The sequence below is a fragment of the Odocoileus virginianus genome, unplaced genomic scaffold (genome assembly GCF_023699985.2).
Source record: "Odocoileus virginianus isolate 20LAN1187 ecotype Illinois unplaced genomic scaffold, Ovbor_1.2 Unplaced_Contig_20, whole genome shotgun sequence".
In the NCBI taxonomy this organism is placed as follows: domain Eukaryota; kingdom Metazoa; phylum Chordata; class Mammalia; order Artiodactyla; family Cervidae; genus Odocoileus; species Odocoileus virginianus.
In genome coordinates this window covers 661,188-688,433 of record NW_027224337.1, presented here as the reverse complement: position 1 = coordinate 688,433, position 27,246 = coordinate 661,188, and the positions used below count along the sequence as shown (strand labels likewise).

Sequence of the window (27,246 nt, the reverse complement as noted above, 5' to 3'; positions counted from 1 at the left end):
CTGAATTGGCAGGGGGGTTCTTTTACCACTGAGCCACCTGGGAAGCCCATGATGAAGTTAGTCATTCTTAAAAAAAATTATTAAATAATTTACTTCTATGGTATTGTTTTCCATCAAAGCAATAGCTTTAATCTGCTCTCTCTTCTCTGTTTCACAATTCCAAAAACTAATTCTAACCCAGTTACAAAACTTCTCAAGTGCTCTCCTATATGACCACTATTCCAGTTGCTCCCAGCTCATTACTTTCAGAATATGTCCTTCTATGTGTGCTTACAGATTCACTACACATCCCTACAATTATTTATCCCTACCTTGCTATTGCTGTTTCATTTTTTGGGTGAAATTTTTTGAAATTAGAGAATAGAAAGTTTCTATATATCCATATATTTGTTTTCACTTAAGTGACATATTTTTTCCTGTGCAAAGATATTTCTAGGTTCAAGAGGGAGGAGATATATGTATATCTATGGCTGATTCATGTTGAGGTTTGACAGAAAAAAACAAAATTCTGTAAAGCAATTATTCTTCAATTAAAAAATAAATAAATTAAAAAAGATATTTCTAAAATTTAATTACTAAAAATTAATGGTTTCCCTCATGGCTCAGATGGTAAACAATATGCTTTCAATGCAGGAGACCTGGGTTAGGTCTCTGGGGTGGGAAGATTTCCTGGAAGAGGACGTGGCTACCCACTCCAGTATTCTTGCCTGGAGAATTACATGGACAGAAGAGCCTGGCAGGCTATACAGTCCATGGGGTTGCAAAGAGTCAGACATGACTGAGCCACTAACACTTTCACTCAATAGTAAAATAAAATAAATCATCATAAAGTACTCATTTAAAAAAAGTTTTTCTAGAATGTAGCTAATATGTAAGAGGAAGTCATTTCTTATTTAATGACATTTGTCTTTTTAAAGGATCTCTTAAATATATCCTCCAAGTCTCTGATTGATGCTTCTTTCCATTGCCAATAATATCTCAGTTTATGTAACTCTCAGACATCTCAAGAGAAAATGTAAGTTGGTCACTGATTTCTCATTTCATCTGAGTTTAAATGCAAAATTCTCTTTTTTTAAACTGGAAGTGTGTGTGTGTCTTCAGGGAGGCAGAAACCCAAGGAAGCAGGATTCTTAAACCAAATCCTCATGTTTCCAGCTGCACAACAGTGACTGTTATAGACACAGCATCTTCATCTGGGCAAAGCCAGAGTAGGAGGCCAAGTGGAGGAGTCACACATTGTCTGAAATTGTCAAGCTGTTACTATTATTTGGCACAGACTTTCTCTGTAAGTATTTTTGGGAACAGTACATTGGAAAGCTAAGCATAAGTGACACTTTGAGTTTGGTCCCCAACTTTACTTACTGTTTACTTCAGAGAATGTTATTATAGCTGCAGATGTTAGTATGTGAAGACCCTGAAGATCACCAATATCAGAAGAGCATGAGCACATTAGAGTGTGGGTCAGCTGAGCTCACATAAGTTTGGACTGGGAGTCTGACTAGAGAGTAGACCTTCTTGAATTATTAGAGGCATATTGTAAGTGTCTGAATTTGTGCCGACTGCCATGAAGAAAAAAGATAGATATCAATTAGGTCTAACTGGTCTGTTGTATCATTTAAAGTTTGTGTTTCCTTGCTAATTTCCTGTCCTTAGGGATAAATCTACCTAAAGAAACAAAATACCTATATATATAAAACTATAAAACACTGATGAAAGAAATAAAAGATGACACAAATAGATGGAGAAATATACCATGTTCATTGATTGGAAGAAACAATATAGTGAAAATGAGTATATTATCCAAAGCAATCCATAGATTCAAAGCAATCCCTATCAAGCTGCCAACAGTATTTGTCACAGAACTAGAACAAATAATTTCACAATTTGTATGAAAACACAAAAAACCTTGAATAACCAAAGCAATCTTGAGAAAGAAGAATGGAACTGGAGGAATCAACCTGCCTGACTTCAGGCTATGCTACAAAGCTACAGTCATCAAGACAGTATGGTACTGGCACAAAGACAGAAATATAGATCAATGGAACAAAATAGAAAACCCAGAGATAAACCCATGCACCTATGGACACCTTATCTTTGATAAAGGAGGCAAGAATATACAATGGAGAAAAGATAATCTCATTGACAAGTGGTGCTGGGAAAACTGGTCAACCACTTGTAAAAGACTGAAACTAGAACACTTTCTAGCAACAAACACAAAAATAAACTCAAAATGGATTAAAGATCTAAACATAAGACCAGAAACCATAAAACTCCTAGAGGAAAACATAGGCAAAACACTCTCTGACATAAATCACAGCAGGATCCTCTATGACCCACCTCCCAGAGTAGTGGAAATAAAAGCAAAAATAAACAAATGGGACCTAATGAAACTTAAAAACTTTTGCACAATGAAGGAAACTATAAGCAAGGTGAAAAGGCAGCCTTCAGAATGGGAGAAAATAATAGCAAATGAAGCAACTGACAAAGAATTAATCTCAAAAATATACAAGCAACTCAATACCAGAAAAATAAACAATCCAATCAAAAAATGAGCCAAAGAACTAAACAGACGTTTCTCCAAAGAAGACATACAAATGACTAACAAACACATGAAAAGTTTCTCAACATCACTCGTTATCAGAGAAACGCAAATCAAAACCACAATGAGGTAACATCTCAAGCCAGTTAGAATAGCTGCTATCAAAAAGTCTACAAGCAATAAATGCTGGAGAGGGTGTGGAGAAAAGGAAACCCTCTTACACTGTTGGTGGGAATGCAAACTAGTACAGCCACTATGGAGAACAGTGTGGCGATTCCTAAAAAAACTGGAAATAGAACTGCCATACGACCCATCAATCCCACTGCTGAGCATACTCACCAAGGAAACCAGAATTGAAAGAGACACATGTATGCCAATATTCAACACAGCACTGATTACAATAGCTAAGACATGGAAGCACCCTAGATGTCCATCGGCAGAAGAATGGATAAGCAAGTGTGGTATATATACACAATGGAATATTACTCAGTTATTAAAAAGAACTCATTTGAATCAGTTCTAATGAGGTGGATGAAACTAGAGCCTATTAATCAGAGTGAAATAAGTCAGAAAGTAAAACACCAGTTCAGTATATTAATGCACATATATGGAATTTTGAAAGATGGTAGTGATGATCCTATATGCAAGACAGCAAAAGAGACACAGATGTATAGAACAGATCTTTGGACTCTGTGGGAGAAGGCGAGGGTGGGATGATTTGAGAGAATAGAATTGAAACATGTATATTACCATATGTGAAATATATCACCAGTCCAAGTTTGATGCATGAAACAGGGCACTCAAATCTGTGCACTGGGACAAGCCTGAGGGGTGGGATGGGGAGGGAGGTGGGAGGGGGTTCAGGATGGGGGACACATGTACACTCATGGCTGATTCATGTCAGTGTATGGCAAAAACCACCACAATATTGTAAAGTAATTAGCCTCCAATTAAAATAAATAAATTAATAAAAAAAAATACAATCAGTTTGATGTTTAAAGCTGAGCAGAGCTTTCCTGCAGACGGACCTACAAAGTTGGTAACACTGCACACTATCCTCTGTGCGTTAGGCAACCTGTGCGTCAACAAACTCTCCAGGTGATTCTGACACACACTAGTATTGAGGAAATGCTGGTCTAGATAAAAGAGAGTCCTGATGTGATACCCATACTACAGGGTCAAGAAAAAGAAACATTTCCAAACCTCGATAGGGAGAATTTTTGTGTGTGTGCTCTGAAATCCATCTGTTGCTTCATGAGAGAGCACAGAACAACCTGGCAACCACTTTACCACCAGGATCCTGGATGGTTAAGAAGATACTCAAAAGGAACTGACCCTTCTGTCTGTGAACTTTTATTCTTGGGCATGCTTAAGTATTCCTCAGTTCTTCCCTTGTCTTAGAACCTCATTTCTTTAATTTTTCTTCTTTTTTCAGGAAATGATAAATGATTTGTTTGTTTTAAGCAGTTACTTACCAAAGACTCATGCAGATAAGACACTGCACAGCTGTTTCTTGTATTTATTGTTCTCTTTTTCCTCTCAGCACTAAAATATTTACCCATTTTGTTTTGTTCAAAGTTTTAGTGAGTGTTAAGCAACAGTGCCAGCAGTTAATGGTGGAGCAAGATGTGGAGAGAGTATTAATGAGTTAAATGAGTGCAAGGTGTTATGATACTTTCAACAGTCTATCAGTCTCCTATCTGAATAGTACTTATTGAGTGCTTATTGTGTTACCAGATATGTGGAATTTTTCTTTGTGCTATAATAAAGAGATAAGATTCCACTGCTGGCAGATGGAACACAAGAGTTTTTTGGAAGACAAATAGGAAATGTGAAGGAATATGAGAAAGTTTTATTAATGCTTTGAGCTCAGGATGTTTAAGGGTCACAGAGAACAAGGAGAAGAAGTAGAAGAAGCATTTATTTATGTATGTAAATTAATTAATTATGTATGTATGTATGTAAAAAGAGTAACAAGAAAAAACATTTTTTCTAAAATTTCTAAGACATGTAACTCATGGCACAGATAGAATGGGACAAAGAGAAGCTATTTATTTGAGGGCAAGAGAGTTAATTCTAGGAGAAGGGTATGACACATGCGGAAACACGGAGGTGAGACAAAACAAAGCGTGCTCTATAAGGGGCTGTGTCTATGTGAGTGGAGCTGGAACATACTCATGTGAAGGGAGTTATTCTTGCTTCATAAAGTTACGAATGCTAAGGAAAATGGTTTGACAAAGAGTGATTTTATCCATTTAAATTTTAGACAGATTTTGGGTCAATAGAACTGTGGAGAAACTTGATGGCCTAGAATGAAGGCAGATAAATCTGTCAGGGGATTACTAATGTAACAGTCAAACTGAATTCATATCTCTTTTCTTTCAGTCAGTTACAGGCTTATCTGCCAGCCATGGTGTTATCTCTCAACCACACAGGGACCCAGGTGACCGAATTCCTGATGATCTGCTTTCCAGGAATGCAGGATACCCAGCACTGGCTGTCTCTAGTCCTGGCTCCTCTCCTAGTTTTGGCTCTTGGGGCCAACTTTCTGTTATTACTTGCCATCTGGCAGGAGGCATCTCTGCATGAGCCCATGTACTACCTGCTTGCCATCCTTTCTGTGTTGGATGTCATCCTCTGCCTCACAGTCATCCCTAAGGTCAGACCCTCCCTGGATTTACTCCTGGGTATTCAATCATCTTTCTCTAAACACTACCTTGCTTTGCAGATGTAAATACTCCTGTAAAATTTTCAATGAGTTGCCAACAGTATCATACTAGGTCCATCACAGCTTCCAGATATGTCTCATCTCATTCTCAGTGCCTATGATTTTTAAGGTTTCACATTATTTTTTCAAACTGAGAAGCTGTCTCTCAATGTCTGAGTCAGTGATATTTCAAGTTTTGACTTTCTGTTTACTTCTAAGGAGATTCTCCTTGACTCTGAATCACTCCACCTTTATATTCAAGGGCTCAAGACTTTTCTTTGTAAAACATAACAAAGAACTTCCCTGACAGTCCAGTGCTTAAGACTTCATCTTCCAGTGCTGGTCGTGTGGGTTCGATCCCTGTTAGGGGAGCTAAGATCCCACATGCCTCATGGCCAAGAAACCAAAACATAAAACAGAAGCAATATTGTAACAATATTTATTGTTCAATAAAGCTTTTTAAAACTGATCAACATTAAAAAAAAACTTTAAAAATGTAACTAGATGTATATTTATGTCATATACTGAGGTAGGAGGTATAATTGGAAGATGTTTCTTATGTATAAGGTGAAGTTGGAGGGTGTTCAAATATAAGTATTGGGCTTATTGGATTTGATGTCCTTGTGATACATTTAGACGAGCTGATGTGTCCATATGAAGTTTGGGTAAGAACTCTAGAGATCAAGAGAAGACAGACTAGAAACAAATGTTTTTAAGCAAAAGGGTGTGATCTATAGTTTAAAAGTGTATAAATCGGGCTCTGGAAGTTGGGATGCACATAGAAGATATTTGAAATTAGGACACTGTCCCCGTTAGGATTATGACATTGTGGTTTGGGGATATGAGTGGTTGAAGTCATCAAAGGATTATCCAAGGGTTAGGTACCCTAGGGTGGGAGTGAATGCACCGCTTTTGAAAATAATATTTCTGGCAGGTCCTGCTCATCTTCTGGTTCGACATGAAGCCCATCACCTCTATGGGCTGCTTCCTGCAGATGTTCATCATGAATACATTCCTTCCCATGGAATCCTCCACCTTTCTGGTCATGGCTTATGACTGCTACGTGGCCATCTGCCACCCACTGCGCTACTCATCCATAATCACGGAACAGTTTGTCATCAATGCGGCCATCTTCATCATCCTTCGCAATTTGCTGGCCACTCTGCCTACACCAATTCTGGCTGCGAAACTCAATTACTGTGCCAGCAATGTAGTGGAAAACTGTATCTGTGCCAACATTTCTGTAGCAAAGCTCTCCTGTGGAGATATTTACCTGAATAAGCTCTACCAATTTGTGAGTGTTTGGTGCCTGTTGGGTTCTGATCTGGTCCTTATCTTGCTATCCTACTGTTTCATCTTGAGTGCTGTTGTGCATTTGCAGTCAGGAGGTGCAACCACCAAGGCCTTGAGTACTTGTGGTTCCCATCTCATTCTTATACTTTTCTTCTATACATTGCTGCTAGTCTTCATCTTCACAAATAAGGCAGGGAAAAAAGTGTCCCCAGAGGTACCCATTCTTCTCAATGTCTTGCACCATCTCATCCCACCAGCCCTGAACCCCATTGTTTATGGAGTACGAACCCAGGAAATCAAGCAAGGGATTATCAAACTATTCAAGTACCAGTGCTGAGAGATGTGAGTCAAAGATTAGAGATTATGGAAATTTGAGTGTGTCAGTGAATTGTGTGGTTTCAACTGAATACCACAAGGAACACCATGTAACATCCATGCTGCTACCCTCATCTTTTATTTAAACCTTCCTCAACCACTATCACAATATTTACTGTCAGTAACCCTCTCCTGAAACCCTCATTGAATATGTTTTGGTATCCACTATTTTCTTCATTCTGACCCCTTGCCATTGATATCTCAATTACTTATTCATTAAATAAGTATTTAGTGCCTTCCACATACTACTCAGTCTTTTCATTCCAAATGCCTTCACATGTAATTACCAGAGCAGGGATGGGACAGTGCTTCAAATAGAACATGAGGAGTATGGGTAGGACTGGAAAAAACAATGAGGACTTTACTTCAATAATCCAGGTGGGAAATGATAATGATTTGAACTAAGGTGGTGAGTGAAAATTGAAGTTATGGGTTACAAGATTTACTGAGAGTTTATAAGGAGGTTGTAAAAGATTGAGAGGAATAAAGGGTTACACCAAAGTTTTTTTGCAAGAACAATAAAAAAGCAGAATTGCATCAATGGCAGAGCTTTTTTTTTTAACATATGCTATCAGAAGTTTAGCTTTAAACACTGAACTCTATTTCCATACCAAATTCCTCCAAATGACTCTACCTTTGAAAAGATTTCCAGTATATTCTGACAGGCCTACAATGATAGTCACCTTCTCATAGCCAATCTTCCTTTGTTTGTTTGGAACCAGAAGTTCTGCTATTTGTGATCACATCTTCCCTGTCATCTCTGCCTTATCCTCCCCATGGCTGTATCCCTCCCTAGGACTTCCCCTACTTCTTAGACTTCTGCTTTTTCTTTGTTTAGTACTCTGTACTCATTGCTCCAACTGACTGGAACAGTATTCTCCTTATGTTCAAATGATGAACTTTTCAACATTCATAATCTCAATTCAAAAACCACCTATACAGGGAGTACTTCCTTAATAATTACATCCAAAGTAGCATACTTCTCTTAGATCATGCTAACACGTTGTATTACCTTTTTTCTTTATAGCACTTGCCATTTTCTGAATTTATTTATTCATTTCTTTAATTTCCCTTTAAATATACTTAGATTTAAGTCTCTTTTGCTCATGACCCTATCCTCAAATCCTAGATCCTGATATATTTGACAATATTTCAGGTACTGAATATATAGATAAAGGAACAACTGGTCTCAAAATTTGGTGTGTATGGTCACTGTCATGTCCTGGAAACATTCTGAAATATATACTTAGATCAATCTCCAGTGTCAGTTGGCATGTCCTCTAAGACAGGAGTCCCCAACCTCTGGGATCTAATGTCTGATGATCTGAGGTGGAGCTGATATAATAATAATAGAAATAAAGTGCACGATAAATATAATGTGCCTAAAGCATTCTGAAACCATCCCCCATCCCTTAGTCCATGGAAAAATTGTCTTCCACAAAACCAATTCCTGGTGCCAAAAAGGTTAGGGACTGATGCTCTAAGATATACATTTGATACATATAGCAGTATAGGGGAAGACTTTCTAATTATTAGTAATGTTAAAATTGCCAATATAGCCTTCATTTTAACATTACCTGGATATTTGTTCTAAGGTTCAAAGGATCACATTTCCTATTTGTGTTTTTCCCAAATATTAGATTATAAAACATTCTATTTCTCTTACACATTCTTTAAAATGTTTTTAAAAAATTAAAATCAGCCAATTTCAAATACTGATGTATAAGATTATGAAAATCTGTTAAGCAAGATTTAAATGAGATAAAAATACATGTTACCTTTATTATAATTGTCTTTAAACATGAACAACCATTGCTTATCCTGATGTTAATAATCCTTATTATTCACCAATAAAAACTAATTAGGAATAACAATTTCCTGGATTCATTTACAGCTTATCTTCAGGCTCAGGGCTGTCACCGCAGGATTTGGGCATGTCTGATATGCATAAAGCTAATCCTTTCTTTCTATTTCCTTCTATGTAAAAGACAACATTCCCTCAACATTATAGGATCCAGATTGCTTTAATTTCATTTGAACAGCATATGAGTTCCTCTATGATGGCAAATTTGTCCTGTGCATCTTTGTACCCTTGGGCTGTAACAAAGTAGCAGTTAATTAGAAAATATTTCTTCAATTAATAATGAGCCTAGTATATTTCAGTGTCGTTACTGGAACAACTTATGATATGGTGATATATTAGTATCCTAAAACAGAGCCTAAATATGTATGTACCCTAAATACATATCACAAACTGAGTCATTGTGAATTTCAGAGGTTAAGCTTGAAGTGCAGACAATGGTGTGAAGACATTGAGGAAGAACCTTTATGTGATAACCCCTTCTCCTAAACCTAGTAAATTCCATTTCTTCAAAATGTGAACAATTCTTGCAAGAGATCTTTCCTTTCAAGAGTTGGACCTGATAATAAGACACAACTTTGCTTGATAAAGAGTAGGTGGAGAAGAAATTTATTGGCCTAGCTAGAGGTAAGTGAGAGAGATTTATTTATGGAGTCCAGCTACTTTTCATCATTCAGGACTGACATTTAAAGTAATGTGAACTCTTCACAATTACATTATGCAGCTGAGCTATAAGAACAAAAACAGTAATAATAATATGCTACATGCAAGGATATTTATATCCACAATTACATATTAAAAATTACATGTACATGAAGCAGGCACCCAGAGCCAGTGCTCTGTGACAACCTAGAGGGGTGGGTGGGGAGGGATGTGGGAGGGGTTTCAGGGTGGAGGGGACACGTGTATACCTATGGCCGATACATATTGATGTATGGCAACAGCTATCACAATATTGTAGTTATCCTCCAATTAAAATGAATACATTTAAAAAATAAATAAGATTACATGTACTGAAATAGCAAGTTTAATGTTAATTGGGATTTATTTCTCCACTATAGAATTCATCCTCCAGAGTTCTTACATTTTAGATACAACAATAGCAAAGATTTGAAAAAAAAAAATTTAAAAGTCCCAGAAATGCCAGACTTTTGGGGGGAAGCATTGAAGTTTGAAAAAGTGAATAAAGTCAAGAAAACTGTTTCAGAATTAAATTTATTCTCTGCTTGAACTTGAGTCTGTGAGCTGTGGATTTCAACCAAATTTCCCATCAACTGATTTATTAGCCATCCTAGTTTAGGAATACAGAGATCCAGTTGTCCTAATTACCATCCTTTCTTCAGTAACCTCTGGATTCCTTGCTTGATCTCCTGGGTTCGCACCCCATAGACAATAGGGTTGAGGGCTGCAGGGATGACATGATGGAGGACATTGAGCAAGACGGGCACATCAGGGGACACCTTCTTCTTTGCCACGTGAGTGAGGACAAAGACCAGGAGGATGGTGCTGAAGAAGAGGATCAGGATGAAGTGGGAGCCACACGTGCTTAAGGCCTTTACAACAGCTCCTTCTGACTTGAATCTCAGAACAGCCCTTAGTATGAGGGTGTAGGAGAGGAAGATGAGGATGAGGTCAGACCCCAGCAGAGTCCAGCCTCCAGCAAATTGGAGGAGACGATTGATAGTGACATCATCACAGGAGAGTCTGGAGACAGACATATTGGCACAGATGCAGTTCTCAATGACATTTCTCCCACAATAATGGAGTCGAGCAGAGAGGATGGGAACAGACATAGTTAGAAGTGCATTTCTGGCCAAGACAAAAATGGCCACCTTGGCTATAAATCGGTTAGTGATGATGGATGGGTATCTCAGTGGATGGCAGATGGCTACATAGCGGTCGTAGGCCATAACCATGAATGTGCAGGACTCCATGGCAAGAAAGCAATTCATGATATACATCTGAACGAAACAGGCGACAAAGCTGATGGACCTGAGATCAAACCAGAATATGGCCAGAACCTTGGGGATGACGGTGAGGCAGAGCACCATGTCCAGCAGGGAGAGGAGGCTGAGCAGATAGTACATGGGTTCGTGCAGAGAGGCCTCCAGCCGGATGGTGATCAGGAGGGTGGCGTTGGCCCCCATGGCCAGGAGGAAGAGGAGACTGAGGGGCAGGGACAGCCAGAGCTGCCAGGTGGGGGACTTGACAAAACAGTTCAGGAGGAAGTCTGAAACCCCAGTGGAGCCATTTCTGTGAGATGTCATCTTGTGGATTTTGTTTCTACAGACTTCCTTTTATGATCTAAAAAGTTAGGATCAAAATTAGCCTCTGATTGTACTAACGCTGGGAGAAAAGTTCAGGAGCAAACTTACGGTTTCTAGCAGATTATTTTGCTTTAAATGAGGATTTTTCACGTTGCACACAGGAAATAAATTCATTTCAGTCTTCTGCAATTTTTGTGTCTCCTCACTTATGAAATAATTTTATTTTTTCAATGAAAACATCTTATAAAGTAGAATGAGTTAGGAACAGTTAGCTGTAAGATGTTTTCTTGCAACTGAGGATTGTTACAGAACAGGTCCTCTGATTTTAGCAGTGTGGAGGTCTTTAGTGATTCCATCTCTGAATCTCTTTGCCCAACTGACCAGATAATGTCTCCTACATTCATACCATACACCGTCCAGTGTTGCCACTCTTTTTTTTTTTTTCTAATTTAGCTTTTTTTTTTTTTTTTTTTAAAGCTCTTTATAGAGAGGGAACAAAAAGATTAAGTATTATCCTTGTTCTCAGAGAGGTGAAAATTCCCTTGGGATTGTCAGTTATAAGACAAAATGATAAGATAATAACAGAGTAATGTGCAGAATATTTTGAGAGTAGATGAGCACTAAACTTACTCACATGAAAGTAAAGTGTTCCCAGGACTACTCTCCTGCTGAATTTTAAAGCAAGTTCAAAGAAAGCTGCAAAAAAATGAGCTGCTTGTTGCAGTGAGAAATACCTACAAAATGTCTGATATTAGAATTTCTGGAGTCTTTAAAGTCATATTGTATATAGTCCCTTTATCTGTCTACAAAGATATTTTGCTCCAGTGTAATCTCATGGGTATAAATTGTTTCATCAGTATATCAGCTTCACTGTTTTCCATCTGTTTAGCTAGCTGGTAAAATGCAAATATTGTTTGCAGTGAATCAAGTGGACTTCAAATACTTATTAGACATTGTGCTAAAATACATTAGGAGCTTGCATGTGTGTGTGTGTGTGTGCTCAAAAGTGTCCAATTCTTTGAGATCCAATTGTAGTCTGCCATGTTCCTCTGTCCATGAGATTCTCCAGGCAAGAATACAGGGAGAGGGTTGCCATTTCCTCCTCCAGGGGATCCTCTGGACCCAGGGATCAAACCTATGTCTCCCGAGTCTCTTGTATTGGCAGACGGGATTCTCTACCACTGAGCCAAACTGGAAAGCCCAGGATCAAACCCTCTTCTCTATATTAGGAGCATTATTTCAATTATTAAAATGACCCAGGAGGTATGTCTTATGTAACTTTACAAACGAAGGGGAAGCAGAGGGAGAAAGGTTGAGAAAATTCCAAGACCACACAGACAGGAAAACAGTAGATGCAAATTTCTACTTGATTTTCAACCCAGTTCTTAGCTGTACTACATCTAATTAGTTAAAGAACATTGGTTGGACAGTCAGGATACCTATTATAATGAGCCCTATAATGCTATGATAATGTATTTGGTTCCTCAATGTCCTCAAAAGAGAGCAAATCTATTCTTCTAGGATAATACAATTTTTGAAAGTTGAATACAGTAGTAGGTAATTTTGGAATGAGAGCTCAGTAGATAGGAAAGGATTTTTGATAGAAGTATGAACCCAAAGCTGAAAAGGTTTTTCATTCAAAAATACCTAATTTGATGGAACTGTTAAAAACACATATTAGTTTCCATCTATGCATGTCCTTGATCCCACACTTCCAATCCTGTTCACATTGTTTTTTGTTAGACTTCAACCTTCCTACCAGTTGGCCCTGGGAAATTTCTGGGTTAGCAAAGATACTGGACTTTATCCTCCTCTTCCCCAAATCTTCTCTTTATTCCTTTTTATGTTCTGGTTTAACATCAAGGAAGGTCTGTCTTAGTAGGGTCTGCCAGGAACTGTCCCTCTCTCTGGGGCAAAAGTAATTTCAAGATCCATTGGGACTTTACATTAAATCTCAGTTCTTTCACAGTTTTTAAGAATAGCAATGCTTACATGGCCTTGGTGAATTTCAAAGTGGTTTTAAATGGTCTCATCTGTGCCTCTGAGACAGTACACAAACCAAGAATTGCATTTATACCAGTTAATTTTGTCACAACACATGCAAATTTCCACATCAAATTCTGACACACTTTCCTTCAAACAGGACTTGTCATATTGTACTGAATTTTGTGTTTTAGCTCTTCCTTTGCTCATACCTTCATGTAGCAACATTACAGTATTTTTATTCTTAGCACAATCCCAAATCTCACTGTAGTTAAACTGAATTAAATACTCCTGCCTGATTTCTGGAGGATCCAGTCACGTGAAAACATCTCAGACACAGGGAACAAGGACCCATAAGGAAACCTACAAGAAATGCAGTATTTTAAAAATTCCTGGAAAGTTTTGGAAAGATTATTTCTAGCCTTACAATAGAATTTCTGGAGAGCAGAAGTGAGGAATTGCCCATTTTATTTTCTATTCTTTCTTTTTAAAGATTTCTTGCCTTTTCCCCCCCTTCTCATTCTTTCTCTTTTTTCCCTTCAATCAATACTTTGTTCAATAAGCACTGAGTATCTATCTACTCATTTAGAGGACTAAAGTACTTGGATTACTTAGATATGTATATACTTTTCCCCTTTCTTCTTCAATTATTCCTCTTCAATCAGAGATAGCCTATGGCAAGAATAGGATTGAGAACCCAGAACTAATCATTTCAGGGCCAAGCTGAGGAAGCCAGCTGAAGCTGGAGACCAATGCAGGAAACTAACTCAAATTTAGAGTCCAGGACGGAATTATGTCACGGCACCCTGGAGGCACAGACTTTGAAATTTGGAGGGGATGAAAAGGATTGCCCAACTCCATATTATTTGGATGAATGTGAAATACTACCAACAGTCTGTCTTTTAAACTTACTGGCTGGATCTAGAGACAGAAAAGAAGTTACTAGATTTTCTAGTATTAGCATTTTCGCTTTTATGAATTCTTTTTCACCACTCAGCCCTCAAGCAGCAGGATCTTAGTTCCCTCACCTTAGTTCCCCGATTAGGGATCGAACCTATATCCCCGCAGGATAAGCATGGAGTCTTAACCACCGTACCACCAGGGAAGTCCCTAGAAATTCTTTGGATTGAACTGAAATATGTTATTCTCCCTCTCCTCCTTCTCATACACATCCTTGTTTTCTGGTCTGTCACTATGTAGAGTATCTTTCTCCCCTCTGATTAATCAAGTATTTATGCACAGATTTTCTCTTGTTGGGTTTCTAGATTTCCAGATTTCAGACTGAAAGCAGCTGAATTGTTCTACTAGGTCCTATTTATTAGCTATTCCAAACATTAGTTAATTTTCCATGGACAAGGTCCAGCTTACATTCATCCCTAGTATATGAAGCCCCCAGATGTGCCAAGGCAGTTAAGAAAGTTCCTCTTGTCACACAGGACACAGTTTCCACTACCTCCGTTCAAACTCCTCAAGCACTCTTGACTCAGGGAAGGACAGGAATACACATCTGGATTGAAGACATAGGGCCCCTCTGCCTTCTGGCCGATACTGGTGTCCATGCCTCTCAGGCCCCTCCAGGTTTGCTTCCCAGACTCACTTTCAGAGGATGCAATATCATGGGTTCTGGCTCCTCTGACATTGGAACTCTAACCAATATAATTTGAGCTTGTTATAACCACACTGGCCTCAGGGACTCTGCCTTGGAGGAGCTGTCTGTTCCTTTTCCCTTGGGGTGAAGGTAGAAATCAAGGCAAGCAAGCTCATAAGGCCCTCCAGGACAGATAGGAATGCAGTTAAGGAAGATAATGGTTCTGTCTCAGCCTGAGAAAAAGAGCCTGTGGGAGTTCAGACCTACTGGCTATGTTGTATATAAGACATGCTGTGAGTTATTTCTCTGAGCATCAATAACACATATTTACACCCATGTATTTACACATTTATGTATAGGAATGCCCTCATTCCTTTCCAGAGATGCAATAAGCTCATTCACAAGTCACTGTGGGCTTCAAGTTCATTCTCAGTGGAGAATAAGTATTGCCCATAAATGTTATTAAGGGCTTCCCTGGTGGCTCAGACAGTAAAGAATCTGCCTGCAATGTGGGAGACCTGGGTTCAATCCCTGGATTGGGAAGATCCCCTGGAGGAGGGAATGGCAACCCACTCCAGTATTCTTGCCTGGAGAATCCCACAGACAGAGGAATTCTTGGGGTTGCAAAGAGTCAGACATAACGGAGCAACTAAGCACACATATAAACATTATTGAATGGATAGATGATTTCTTATTATGACCTTACCTGTAACATTACAATGAAAAAAGTGAAACAAATGAAAACTTAGTTATTGAGAAATAAGATGCATTCTCCAGAGAAGGCTCTCATTACATTTTTACTGAAATGAAAGTATACAAAATGCAATACAATATTTTTAATTGCAAGTTTTTTTTTTTTTTCTTTTCTTTTTGCTATGCTGGACACTTACAAGTTATTAGTTCCATGACCAGGAATTGAACCCGGGCCACAGCAATGAAAGTGCAGAGTTGTAACCACTGGACTGCCAAGTAACTCTGGTGATTTGATTTTAACTCTATAATTGTTATGGAAAATGAAACTTTTATTTATTTATTTGTTTTCCTTTGGGATTTCTGGGTCCCAGAGTTGAGGATCTCTTCACATTGTGACACACTAATATCATGACCTTGATTTAACTTTATGCTAATGTTTTTGCTTTCAAATATTAATAATGAAACACTTTACTTTCATCGTGCAATCTCAATCCTAATTTCTGCTCCCTTCAAAAGACATAAGCCTTATTTAATTAATACATGTCCTTGCTCATTCAGCTTCAATGTTTATTTATCTATAAGCTATCCATAAGAAAGAATTTTTCTCAGTGGTGATGTTGAATTTTTATATATTGTATTATATTATAAATCTCACCCTGTTCCTTATTCTTTCATTCAACTATGTAAAAAAAAACTATGGAAAGTACAATATGCAAATCCAAATCATTTCTTTTAACTCTAGTAGTATTCTATTGTATGTATACTTTTTATTAACAAATCCAACATTTAGATTGGGGCCTTTCTATAGCTACATGACAAGGAATCTTGTCTTTATCATTTTTTAAAAATGTATGTGTGAAAATTTCCCTGTGGTATAAACCTGGGAGACCAGATTTCTCTATGACACCTGTGCACTCTTTCCAGAATTGGATTGAGTTCCTTGATTTCTTATAGCCACTGCAGTGTTAGCTGTTGCCCAATTAAAAAAAAATAGATATAATGTTGAAAAGAGTCCTCACTGCTTTAATTTAACTTTCTGGATTGCTAAGCTTTTTTAAACAAAAATCTAAGTCATTCTGGTGTTCATTCTCTTATATATTCTTTACCTTTTCTTGCTTTTTTTTCTTGATAGTTCCTTTTATAGTTTAAGACTGAAGTTTTAGAACACTTAATTCTATCTTTAGAGATTGCTAATAGCCTCTTCTGATCAGCAATTTAATTTTGAATACAATATTTTTGTTAAATAGAGAGCTTCAATTTTGATATAGACAATTTTAGCTAGAGCTTTCCTAGTAGTTTCTACTGTTGGATGATTGGTTAAGAACTCTTTCCCATCAAGTTTGCAAAGTTGTTTTTCTATATTTTCTATAAGCTGTCAAGTCTTATCTTTAATTTTTATGTCTTTATTTATGGTTTATATTGTATATCATGAGGCTGATATTCACTTGCTTACTCTAGTACAGTCATTTCATTTTGTTCAGTAAGATTTTATTTGTTTAAAAATAACTGCCATTCAAAGGCCCATGGGAAACTATCCCTCTCCCACCCACTACCATCAGTGCCCTAGTATCCTATTTATTTAGGATCAAGCTATCAAGGGTTAAATACTTGGCAAGCAGATGGCCTTTAGTAATGTAAATACCTATTCACTCTGGTCTGTTAGTGTTCATGCTGTATGTACTGCTCATTAAAGACTTTGAATATTGCCTCTGTGGTTATTCTAACATATATAACCAGCTTCATTTTCTGCAAATGAGGGTGCGATTTTATCAACACAATTTACTAAGTAATAAATATTTACAGTACTGATTTATGTTGTCAGTGATAACACTCGCTATATTCTTACATATAAGAATCTCATGTCCAAAATATCCTCTAAGTTGAAGTATCTGGTCACTTTTGAATCAGTTCTACAATGTTTTGTTACAATTGCTTTGTGATTTATACTAATATCTGGTAAGGTGAATTGAATTTCACTCTGTCTTTCAAAAATGTTTTAGTTTAATTCAAAGAATTACAATGAATGATTTTTGAATGTTAAGTCAATATTGCATTTTTAGGCCAATTTTTGCTTGGTCATACTATATTACCCTTTAAATATACTACTTGTTTGATTTGCTAAGATTTTATATGTACATTTATGAATGAAATTGATTTGAAATGCTCTTACAATATTTTTTCCTCATTTTGTTGTCAGGGTGATTTTGGTCTCATAAAATGACAAGAATTATTTCCTTTGTTTTATTATTATGAGTTTTTTGAAATTAATATTTTTTCTTCCTTAAATGTTTGCTTGAATTCATCATGGAAGTATTTGTGACTAGAATTTTCTTTATGGAAAGGTTATAAAATAGAACTTCTTTAGTAGGTGTTATTCTATTCAGATTTTCTATTTCTCATTGTATCAGTGTATGTGCATGTATATATGTGTACATATACATATACATACATATACATATGTATACATATACATATATATATTTATATATATAAAAGAATTGGCTTATGTCAATATGGAGGCTGAAAAGTTCAAAGTTGGCATAGTGATCAGGTAGGCTGGAGACCCAGGAGGGGTAATGCTTCAGTTTTAATCTGAAGACCATCTGCTGCAGAACAAGGAAGAGCTGATGTTGCAGATGAAGTCTAAATAGTCAGCTGGAGAATTTTCTCTTGCTCAGAGTGACAACCATCTTTCTGTTCTATTCAGGTCTTCAACTGATTGGATGAGGCCCACCCACATTATGAACTGCTTTACTCAAAGTCCACTGATTTAAATGTTAATCTCATTCAAAACACCCTCACAGAAACACCCAGAATGATAGCCAGAATAACATTTGACCAACTATCTGTGCATCTCATGGCCCAGCTAATTTGACACATGATATTAATTATCATACTCAGTTTTAATAATTTGTGTCACTAAGAAATCTGTTCATTTTGTTTAGTTGTCAAATGTCTCAAATTTATTTGCACAAAACTGTTTCTAATGTTCTCTCTGCAAGTGGCCATGGCCTTGTACCCATATCTTATGTTCTCCTTGGCTATATTCTTCCTACCTATTGACATTTCTCACTACTTCTTGAACTTTTGTTTCTTCCAAATTCAGAGACTTTGCTCTTATACACATGGACCTTGCCTATTTGCTCATTACTGAAAGCTTAGCACCATAACAAGGGTTTGACTAAATTAGACAGAAATGCATATTTGATAGATGATATGATGTTAAAATGTTGGCCTGAAGGGCCATCAACATTGTCTGTATGCACTCTGCATTGTTCTCCCAGCTCAAGATCAATATCCTGTGTCAGCTGGGTCTGGTCTCAGATATCTATCTATCTCACTCTTTCTGGATATATGAAGAAAGGTCTAACTATGGATAATGTATGAGCAAACTGCAAGTTCACATCAACAAGATCTTAGCTTTGAATTTTATGGATAATGCTTATTTGGTTTGAAGAGACAGGTTTCCTGTTCATGTTTGAATGAATAACAAATTATAATGTTTATACTATTAAACATTTCATAGAAAATATATTTATTAAAATAATAAAACACAAAATAGCTAATTTAAAATACATATACATAAGCATGTGCAAACAGCATAAAGTTTAGAAATTACAAATGATGATCATCATCTACCTTCTTATAAATCTTTGATATTTATATCTATTGCTTATTCTAGCACTAATACTTTTTACTTTTCATGAGTAAAGAGTAAAATTTCTATTTACATTTTTCATTAGGTTCTGTGACTTCCAAATTTTATGCATGGCTCCATTTCAACTCTGTCACTACAGATTTTGAGGATTTGAGGACTATGTGTTGTACATAGCAAGTAAATGAGTATTGTCTCATTTTAATCTTCACACATTGATGCCTGGTATCTAGGTTCATGTCATCCAGTATTTTAAGATGAAGACGTCATCATGTATCTCCTAAAATCCTGGCTTCCGTTTTTTCTACATGGCAAAACATAATAAAGAAAGAAAAACTGTAGCCAAAGGAAAGAATATAGCTGTAATTCTTTTCCAAGAAGGTCAATTTTCCCCCAACCCAATTGCTCTCCTACACACTTTTCATTTGCCTTTTAAAAGCAAATTATTCTGATCAATATGGTAGCCATTGGCCACATGTGGTTAGCTCAAAATACAGATAGCCCCAACTGAAATATGCTTCAGATGTAAATTACACTGGATTTCAAAGATCCAGATCATGGCAAAAGAATGTTCATTATTAAATTATATATTTTATTTGTAGAAATAATACTTTAGATATATTCAATTAAATAAAATACATTATTAAAATTAATGTAACTTTTCCTTTTTGTTTTAATTTGGCCACATGAAAACTTAAAATTACATGTTTTTAGTATTTACTAATTTAATTTATTTATTTTTGGTTGCCCTGGGTCTTTGTTGCTGTGTGCAGGCTTTCTCTAGCTTAGTGAGTGGAGGATACTCTTTGTTGTGGTGTATGGGCTTCTCACTGCAGTAGAATCTTTTGTTGTGGAGCACGGGTTCTAGGTTTGCAGGCTACAGCAGTTGCAGCATGTGGGCTCAGTAATTGTGGACCATTGGTCCAGTTGCTCTGTGCGTATGGAATTTTCCTGGTCCAGATATTGAACCTCATGTCCCTTGAATTGGTAGATGGACTCCTATCCACTGTGTCAATAGGGAAGTCATAAAATAATTTTTTTTTAAGTAGAGAATATTATTTTAGAGAAAATTCTTATTTTTTTTGTAAGTGGGATAAGGATAAAGCCATTGCCAGTCTGTTCACCTTGTTTATCAAATGAAGCCATCAGTAATGATTTGATATGAGTCATATATCTGTAAAAGCTGCATAAAACAGAAAGAAATGCAAAGCTAACAAACAACTACTTCTAAAAATATAATGGTCTTAGTATTTGGAAGACAAAATTTGTGTAAAATTCCTCGGTGTTTGGGAGAAGGTTATGTGCTCTACATCCCCTATGTAGCCCTTTTATTATATTTTTGTATCACTGAAGAGCTAATTTGGGATATCTGGGTTTGATATATGTACACTGTAACCCTGTTTTTTTTTAATGAGATAAGTGTGAAGATATATAATATGCATATATATGTGTACAGCTGAGTCACTGTGCTATAGACCTGAAATTAATACACTGTAAGTCAACTATATGTCAGTTTAAAAAAAAATAAAAGGAAAAAATAATGGATGAATAGACTGAAATTTATATCTATGAGCTGGGTAAAGTGGATATTGTGTCTTCTTTAATAAAACAGTTTGATTTTAAGAGTTCATTTCTCTCATCCTTTACTATGAATCTCAAGTTAGCTGGTTTCTCACATAGAATGAGGGTAAGCGTATGTCCAGGGGTTGGGCTGGAGCAGTGGCTTAGGTGTTTTGACCACTTTGTTAGTGGTGCTGAGTGCACAGGGCATGTGCAGTACCTTGCTTTTGCTCCTGACACCCTGTTTTTGCTCCCAGCTCTCCAGAAGTGACAGTTGGGTTTTTGGTCTTTTTGTATCTTTTCACTCTGAATTAAACCCAATGGTGCATGCATGCAGTTATTTTTAGTCTCTTATAGTTTCTTTGTATTTTATTGCTCAAGGAGACATTAATCCAGATGCAGTACTGCAGCAAAGAGTTCCAGGTTCCAGTCTATCCTGATGCTACTCATCATCTATATAACCTGATGACAGAGAAAAATTTGTTTTTGATCTTTTCCAAATATAAGCTTTTGTACCTCAATAACAACTTGTGTGTTACTTTGTTTTGATCATGGAAGGAAAATCTCCCCATAATGCAATGTCAATACTGTCCCCAAAGTCTGAGCCTCTTAGTTTTCACTGGAAGCACCTGCTTCCTTAACCTACTTGAGCTTTCATTCTGCAAAGCTCTGTCCATTTCTTTTTCTTCTTCATCTCACAGTAAAGAACAGGGATGTGCCCTATGAAAAGGGCATTTTTGATCAAAATAAAAATGGCTGCCTTGATGACAAATTGGACAGTGATGATGGATGTGTACCTTAGTGGATGGCAGATAGCCACATAGTGGTTATAGGCCATGACCATGAATGTGCAGGAGTCCATGGCAAAGAAACTATTCGTGACGAACATCTGAAAGAAACAGGCAAAGCAGCTGAAGGACCCGAGGTCAAACCAGAAGATGGCCAGCACCTTGGAGATGACAGGGAGGCAGAGTACAATGTCCAGCTGGGCAATGAGGCTGAGCAGGCTCATGCAGAGAGGCCTCCAGCTGAATGGTGATCAGGAGGGTAGTGTTGGCTCCCAGCGTCAGAAGCAAAAGGAGGCTGAGGGGAAGGGATAGCCAGTGCTACTAGCTGGAGGACATGGCTAAACAATTCAGGAGGAAACCTGAAACCTCAGTGGGGATGGTGCCATTTTTGTGTGCTGTCACATTTTATCATATATTTCTGCAGATTCCTTTTAGTGCTCTGTAAAATTAAGATAAAAATTAGCAACTGATGCAAGATACATGAAAATAGAACAAGTGCCTTGTGGATTCTGGCAGATTCTGCAGAGCTAAGCAAATTTATGTGTATATCCTTTGTGCCTTTGCTGGGATATTCTTATTACTTTTATTCTTATTACTTTTAACAATACATAAAGATAAGGTAGACTTTATTTCTTTATAAATGTTAGATGTGTGCAAGGTTTTTTTTTGTTTGTTTGTTTAAATAGAACTGTGAAGTCTTTATAGAAACTAAACAGTTTCTTCCAGGAAGTGGTTCAATGTTGCCACTATTCTCTTATCACTTAAACTTTCCTCTTGGCATTCTCTTAGGAACCAAAACTAGGATCACAGAATTGAATAATGAATTGTCCTTACTCTGAAGGAGTAAAACTAAAGCTATTCTAGGGAAAATGGATAAAAATAAGTCCTATGAGAAATGAAAGGGTCTTGCATAAGCTATTATGAGAGTATATGGGAGGGCTAACTAATGGGCATGGGGAATAGACTGGAAAAAAAAAGAACTGTAGAGAAAGTGAAGTGGTATGTTCCTTTACATTAGAGATAAGGACTCTAAAGCTCTCCCTGAATTGTGATAGAGAGTCCAAAGAAGGTCGTAACTTAGCAAAATGTATAGGTCATGTCTTTCTGGGGTCCTTTAAATCATGCAGTCTATTAAATTTAAATCTGTCTACTCAGAGTTCTCAGATACAGTTGTATTTTATGGATTTAGAAACCTTTTTATCATGTGTTTACAAACTACTTTGGATCCTAACATACATAAAATTGCAAATTAATTTTAGAACTCTTCACATTTGCTCAGACTGCTCAAATATTCTAGGGCCTCCTCCATTTAATCCTTCATCATCCTGAGAGATGTTTCATTATCCCACATTACAAACAAGGGAACTGGTTCTCAAAATCCCAATGTTGTGTAGTACAATGGATTGGATGTGAATAATTTCTAGGATTCCTCTGGTCTTAATAAAGTGTTCTATGATAATGTACTTACCTCATCAACATTATAAAAAAGAAAGTAAATTTTATCCATAATACAATTAATAGTTCTGAAAACAGAACTAGAGGAGAAATAACTTTGGAGTGGGGGCAGGATGACAAGGAAAAGGATGTTTTAATCAAACTGGGAACCTAGAATGGAACAATATCTTCATACCATTAGAAACCTACTTTTGTTTTTGTAGTGGTTCAAGCAGTGTTTTTGTTTCCAGTTATGAATTCTAGTCTTCAAATGCAGCTCCAGTCCTCCTCAGCTGACTCCTCCCAGATTCTCCTCACCAGAGAGTCCCTGTTAGCGACCAGGGCTGGCTCTCAGAGGAGGGATAAAGGGCATGCCCTCTCAGGGCTCCTCTCTTCATTCTTCCTGGTCCTTTTCTTCCCCAGACAAAGGGTGCTTTCTAGCTGATGTTTGCCAGGCATGGCCTTCCCACCTGATCTGTAGAAGAGATTTACACGACCTAATTCTCATTTTTTTCTTGATAATAACAAAACACATTAGTAATGATTTTGACAACATTGGATTGGATTTTAAACATATTATGTCCTTTAGGACTCATAATACTCTGAGTAAGGTCTTCCCAGGTGGCTTAGTGGTAAAGAATTTGCCTGCCAATGCAGGAGACACAAAGACATGGTTCAATCCTGAGTCAGGAAGATCCCCTGGAGAAGGAAATGGCAACCCACTCCAGTATTCTTGCCTGGAAAATTCCATGGACAGAAGAGCCTGGTTGGGCTATAGTTATAGGGTTGCAGGAGTTGGACACAACTGAGCATGCACGCCATACTCTGAGTAAGTGGGGAAGGTTGATGATCTTAATAATTTATCCTGTCAAAGGGACAGATTGCTTCAGTGGTATTACAAGTCTTTTCTGTAGCTTAACTGGAAGGACTTGAACAGGGAAGAAATCAGTCAGATCCAAAGCCACCGAATATATGCATACAGCTGTCACCACAGTGAGGTAGAAGGCATATCTTATTTGCCATATTGTTTTATAGGCTTGCAGGTCTCTCACTGGACCATCCTAAGGGTACTTTTCCAGCTATCTGAAATCTCTCTTTTTCTTCCACTTGCTATTCTGACTCCTGCTTCCCACTGCTCACGGAGTCCAATTTCCTTCTTAGTCCACCTTTATCTTGTGTCTCTTATTACTGTTTTCCTGGGTTTGCCCTTCAAGTATTCAATAAAGATTCTAAAACAATTTTTATAGCTGTATTCTCTGTTTTTTTTTTTTTTATTTCAAAACCATACACACTTCACGTCTACTCAGTGCATCTTGTCTAGCAGAAAAGCAGTGCTTTTCCAGGTAGAATTGCCCCCAAAGAGTGAGATACTGGAAGTATAGGATATCATTAAGAGGAAGGTCCATAGAAATATAACTTCCAGTTTGGAGCTGTAACCAAAGGACCTTCTTCATATTCTGAATTATGTTCATTCATCTCTGCCTTTCTCTCCCTCTTTCTCTTAGAATACATTCGTTCACTTACAAATTTGTGGCAAAAAAAAAAAAAAAAAAAATTTACCAAGCGCACCACTTGCTACAATGACCCAGTTCTTATTAGGTTTGCTTGTATCCACACCTCGTACAACCCAGCCTGCCAAATTCCAAATGTCCCCTCTAAACACCATCTCTGATTTTGCTGAGATGAGAGAGGGTGCGGGTCACATCCAAGAGATTCCGAGAGAGAGACACAGAGAGAGAGAGACGGGGCGGGGCAGGGGCACTGAGAGAGAAAATGATGGGGGCACCGAGGGGAGGAGATTGGAAAAGCTTGAAAGTGTTAGTTGCTTAGTCATGTCTGACTCTTTGCGGCCCCATGGACTGTAGCCTGCCAGGCTCCTCTGTCCATGGAATTCTCCAGGCAGGAGTACTGGAGTGGGTAGCCATTCCCTTCTCCAGGGAATCTTCCCAGAGCCAAGTCTACTGCATTGCAGCCAAATTCTTTACCATCTGAGCCACCAGGGAAGCCCTTATTTATCTTTTACTTTCCTTTCCTCTTGCCATCATCCCTGGCCCTCCCTGCTCCTGACCCCACCACATCGTCCTTCCTCTCCCAGCCCAACTCCCTCCTTCCCAGTTCCCAGTGGCTGGAACGTGTGCACAAGGTTAATTTTTTTTTTTAATGAGTCAGTCAGTCACATATTGTATTTTATCTAAAATACACACACACACACACACACACACACACACGCACGCACATGCACGCACGGCGTTAGCTTGCATTTTAATTTGATCAATCAGTGTATTCAGAAACCCACAAGGCAAATTCTGAACTGGCTCAATCAATGAGTCTTTGGAAGGCTTCTCTCTTCCTCACCACCAACCACTGGGTCACCTGCCTTCAAAAAAAAAACCCCAACTACTTCTGCCCTTCAGGTTTTGTCATTTGATCTTTGCACACATCATCCTCTGATATTACTCTGCAAAATTTTCACATTTAAGTTTTCCATGTCACAGTCCCAAATCTCAGTATCTTCAGAAAGCTTTTCTTATCTAGGGATTTCAAAGTATTTCCTGAAAGAATTAAGAAATCCCTATAAGGAAGCAGGAAACATTTTGAAATGATCTTCAGAAGGTATAGCCAATTGGAACAACTGGTAATTTAGAAGTTAGCATCCAAGGGGAACCTAGAAAAAGAAGCACTATCCTGTTTCCTGAAGAACTTTGGGTTAATTATTATTAGCAGTAGGATGAAATTTTTTTTTAAAGAATAATGTAAGAGGATTATTTCTTTTTTTTCCCCCCATTCACTGACCCTTCTGTTCTTCTCCTTTTACTGGAATATTTGTTCCTACATGTTCTTCAATGCAAATGCCTCTCAAAAAGCACTGAACAACCTACACAGCCTTAGAAGTATAGAAGCCTCATCTTCTCCCACTCTACTCTTTCCATCTTTTTTTTTTTTTTTTTTTTGCAATCAAAACTTGCCAAAGGCAGCACTAGGGCTGAGGACCTGGGGCTAATGGTTACTGGCTCCAGCCAGGGGTAGGAAGAAGCCAGGAAGGTTGAAGGCCCAAGATTAAAGTGCAGACCTAGCCACCCAAGCTTTTTCCCAAGCTGCAGCACCACTGCAGTTCTGTTTGAGAAGTGGAAGAGTGGTCAGGGACCACCTAATTCTAAAAACTCAGGCAGAGTTGTAAGCTATCTCTCCAAACTGCAGTTATAGGCATTATTGAGGGTATCCAGTGAGATAACTCATTCATTTTCAGATATAATTTTCTGATTTTGGCAGCCATGTGAAAGTGAAAGTCGCTCAGTCGTGTCTGACTCTTTGTGACCCCGTGAACTATACAGCCCATGGAATTCTCCAGGCCAGAATACTGGAGTGGGTAGCCTTTCCCTTCTCCAGGGGATCTTCCCAATCCAGGGATTGAACCCAGGTCTCCCGCATTGCAGGCAGATTCTTTTTTTCCTCATTATTTTATTTATTTATTTATTTATTTTCCCATTTATTTTTATTAGTTGGAGGCTAATTACTTTACAATATTATAGTGGTTTTTGCCATACACTGACATGAATCAGCCATGGACTTACATGTATTCCCCATCCCGATCCCCCCTCCCACCTCCCTCTCCACCCGATTCCTCTGGGTCTTCCCAGTGCACCAGGCCCGAGCATGTCTCATGCATCCAGCCTGGGCTGGCGATCTGTTTCACCCTAGATAATATACATGTTTCGATGCTGTTCTCTCGAAACATCCCACCCTCGCCTTCTCCCACAGAGTCCAATAAGTCTGTTCTGTACATCTGTGTCTCTTTTTCTGTTTTGCATATAGGGTTATCATTACCATCTTTCTAAATTCCATATATATGCGTTAGTATACTGTATTGGTCTTTATCTTTCTGGCTTACTTCGCTCTGTATAATGGGCTCCAGTTTCATCCATCTCATTAGAACTGATTCAAATGAATTCTTTTTAATGGCTGAGTAATATTCCATGGTGTATATGTACCACAGCTTCCTTATCCATTCGTCTGCTGATAGGCATCTAGGTTGCTTCCATGTCCTGGCTATTATAAACAGTGTGCAGGCGAATTCTTTACCAACTGAGCCACAAGGGAAGCCCATAGCTTTTAAAAATTATTTAGATTGACCCCAAATCTGAGGAACTTGTTTTTGACACCTCCCCCCGCTCATTCCCCAGTTGTGGTCTCTGTCTTTAGTGTGTCAAGTTATTTATAATGAATTTAATTCCCGCACCATGATTCCAGCATTTGTGGCAAACACTTTGCCTCCAGTTTCCATATTTTTGTTGAAATCTCCAATTTTTCATAATTGGGCTCTAATGATGCACTTTCCAGCTCTTCCCCACACCACTCATTAATCTTCCATTCACAAACTCCAGTTTTTCTGCATCTCTGTAACTGTCAAGCAAAACACCAGAGAAGATAAAAGGAGGGTAAGGGATAGAACAAGTTCCTAAACAACAGGCTTTCACCTGTGCCTATTCACCTGAGACCAGATGT

At 37.8% G+C, this 27,246-nt stretch overlaps 2 protein-coding genes and 1 pseudogene across 2 annotated transcripts; 1 reads left to right on the top strand and 2 right to left on the bottom strand.

Moving 5' to 3' along the window:
- Positions 1-4,355: 4,355 nt before the first annotated feature.
- LOC110148576 (olfactory receptor 56A4-like) lies at positions 4,356-6,886 on the top strand. The gene is made up of 3 exons (XM_020910623.2): positions 4,356-4,467; positions 4,925-5,198; positions 6,181-6,886. The coding sequence occupies exons 2-3, from the start codon at positions 4,950-4,952 to the stop codon at positions 6,874-6,876; spliced, it is 945 nt and encodes a 314-aa protein (XP_020766282.2). The 5' UTR covers positions 4,356-4,467; positions 4,925-4,949; the 3' UTR covers positions 6,877-6,886.
- A 3,214-nt stretch (positions 6,887-10,100) lies between these two features.
- Positions 10,101-11,042, bottom strand: LOC110148577 (olfactory receptor 56A3). The gene has a single exon (XM_020910624.2). The coding sequence runs from the start codon at positions 11,040-11,042 to the stop codon at positions 10,101-10,103; it is 942 nt and encodes a 313-aa protein (XP_020766283.2).
- A 10,116-nt stretch (positions 11,043-21,158) lies between these two features.
- LOC139034037 (olfactory receptor 56A3-like) lies at positions 21,159-21,714 on the bottom strand (annotated as a pseudogene).
- Positions 21,715-27,246: the final 5,532 nt, after the last annotated feature.

What these genes read in the sequence shown, in the direction of transcription:
- LOC110148576 (XM_020910623.2), top strand. Translation starts at nt 4,950, where the DNA reads ATGGTGTTATCTCTCAACCACACAGGGACCCAGGTGACCGAATTCCTG. An exon ending in GCCTCACAGTCATCCCTAAG is followed by an intron (nt 5,199 to 6,180) that starts GTCAGACCCTCC and finishes TATTTCTGGCAG; the next exon opens with GTCCTGCTCATCTTCTGGTT.
- LOC110148577 (XM_020910624.2), bottom strand. Translation starts at nt 11,042, where the DNA reads ATGACATCTCACAGAAATGGCTCCACTGGGGTTTCAGACTTCCTCCTG.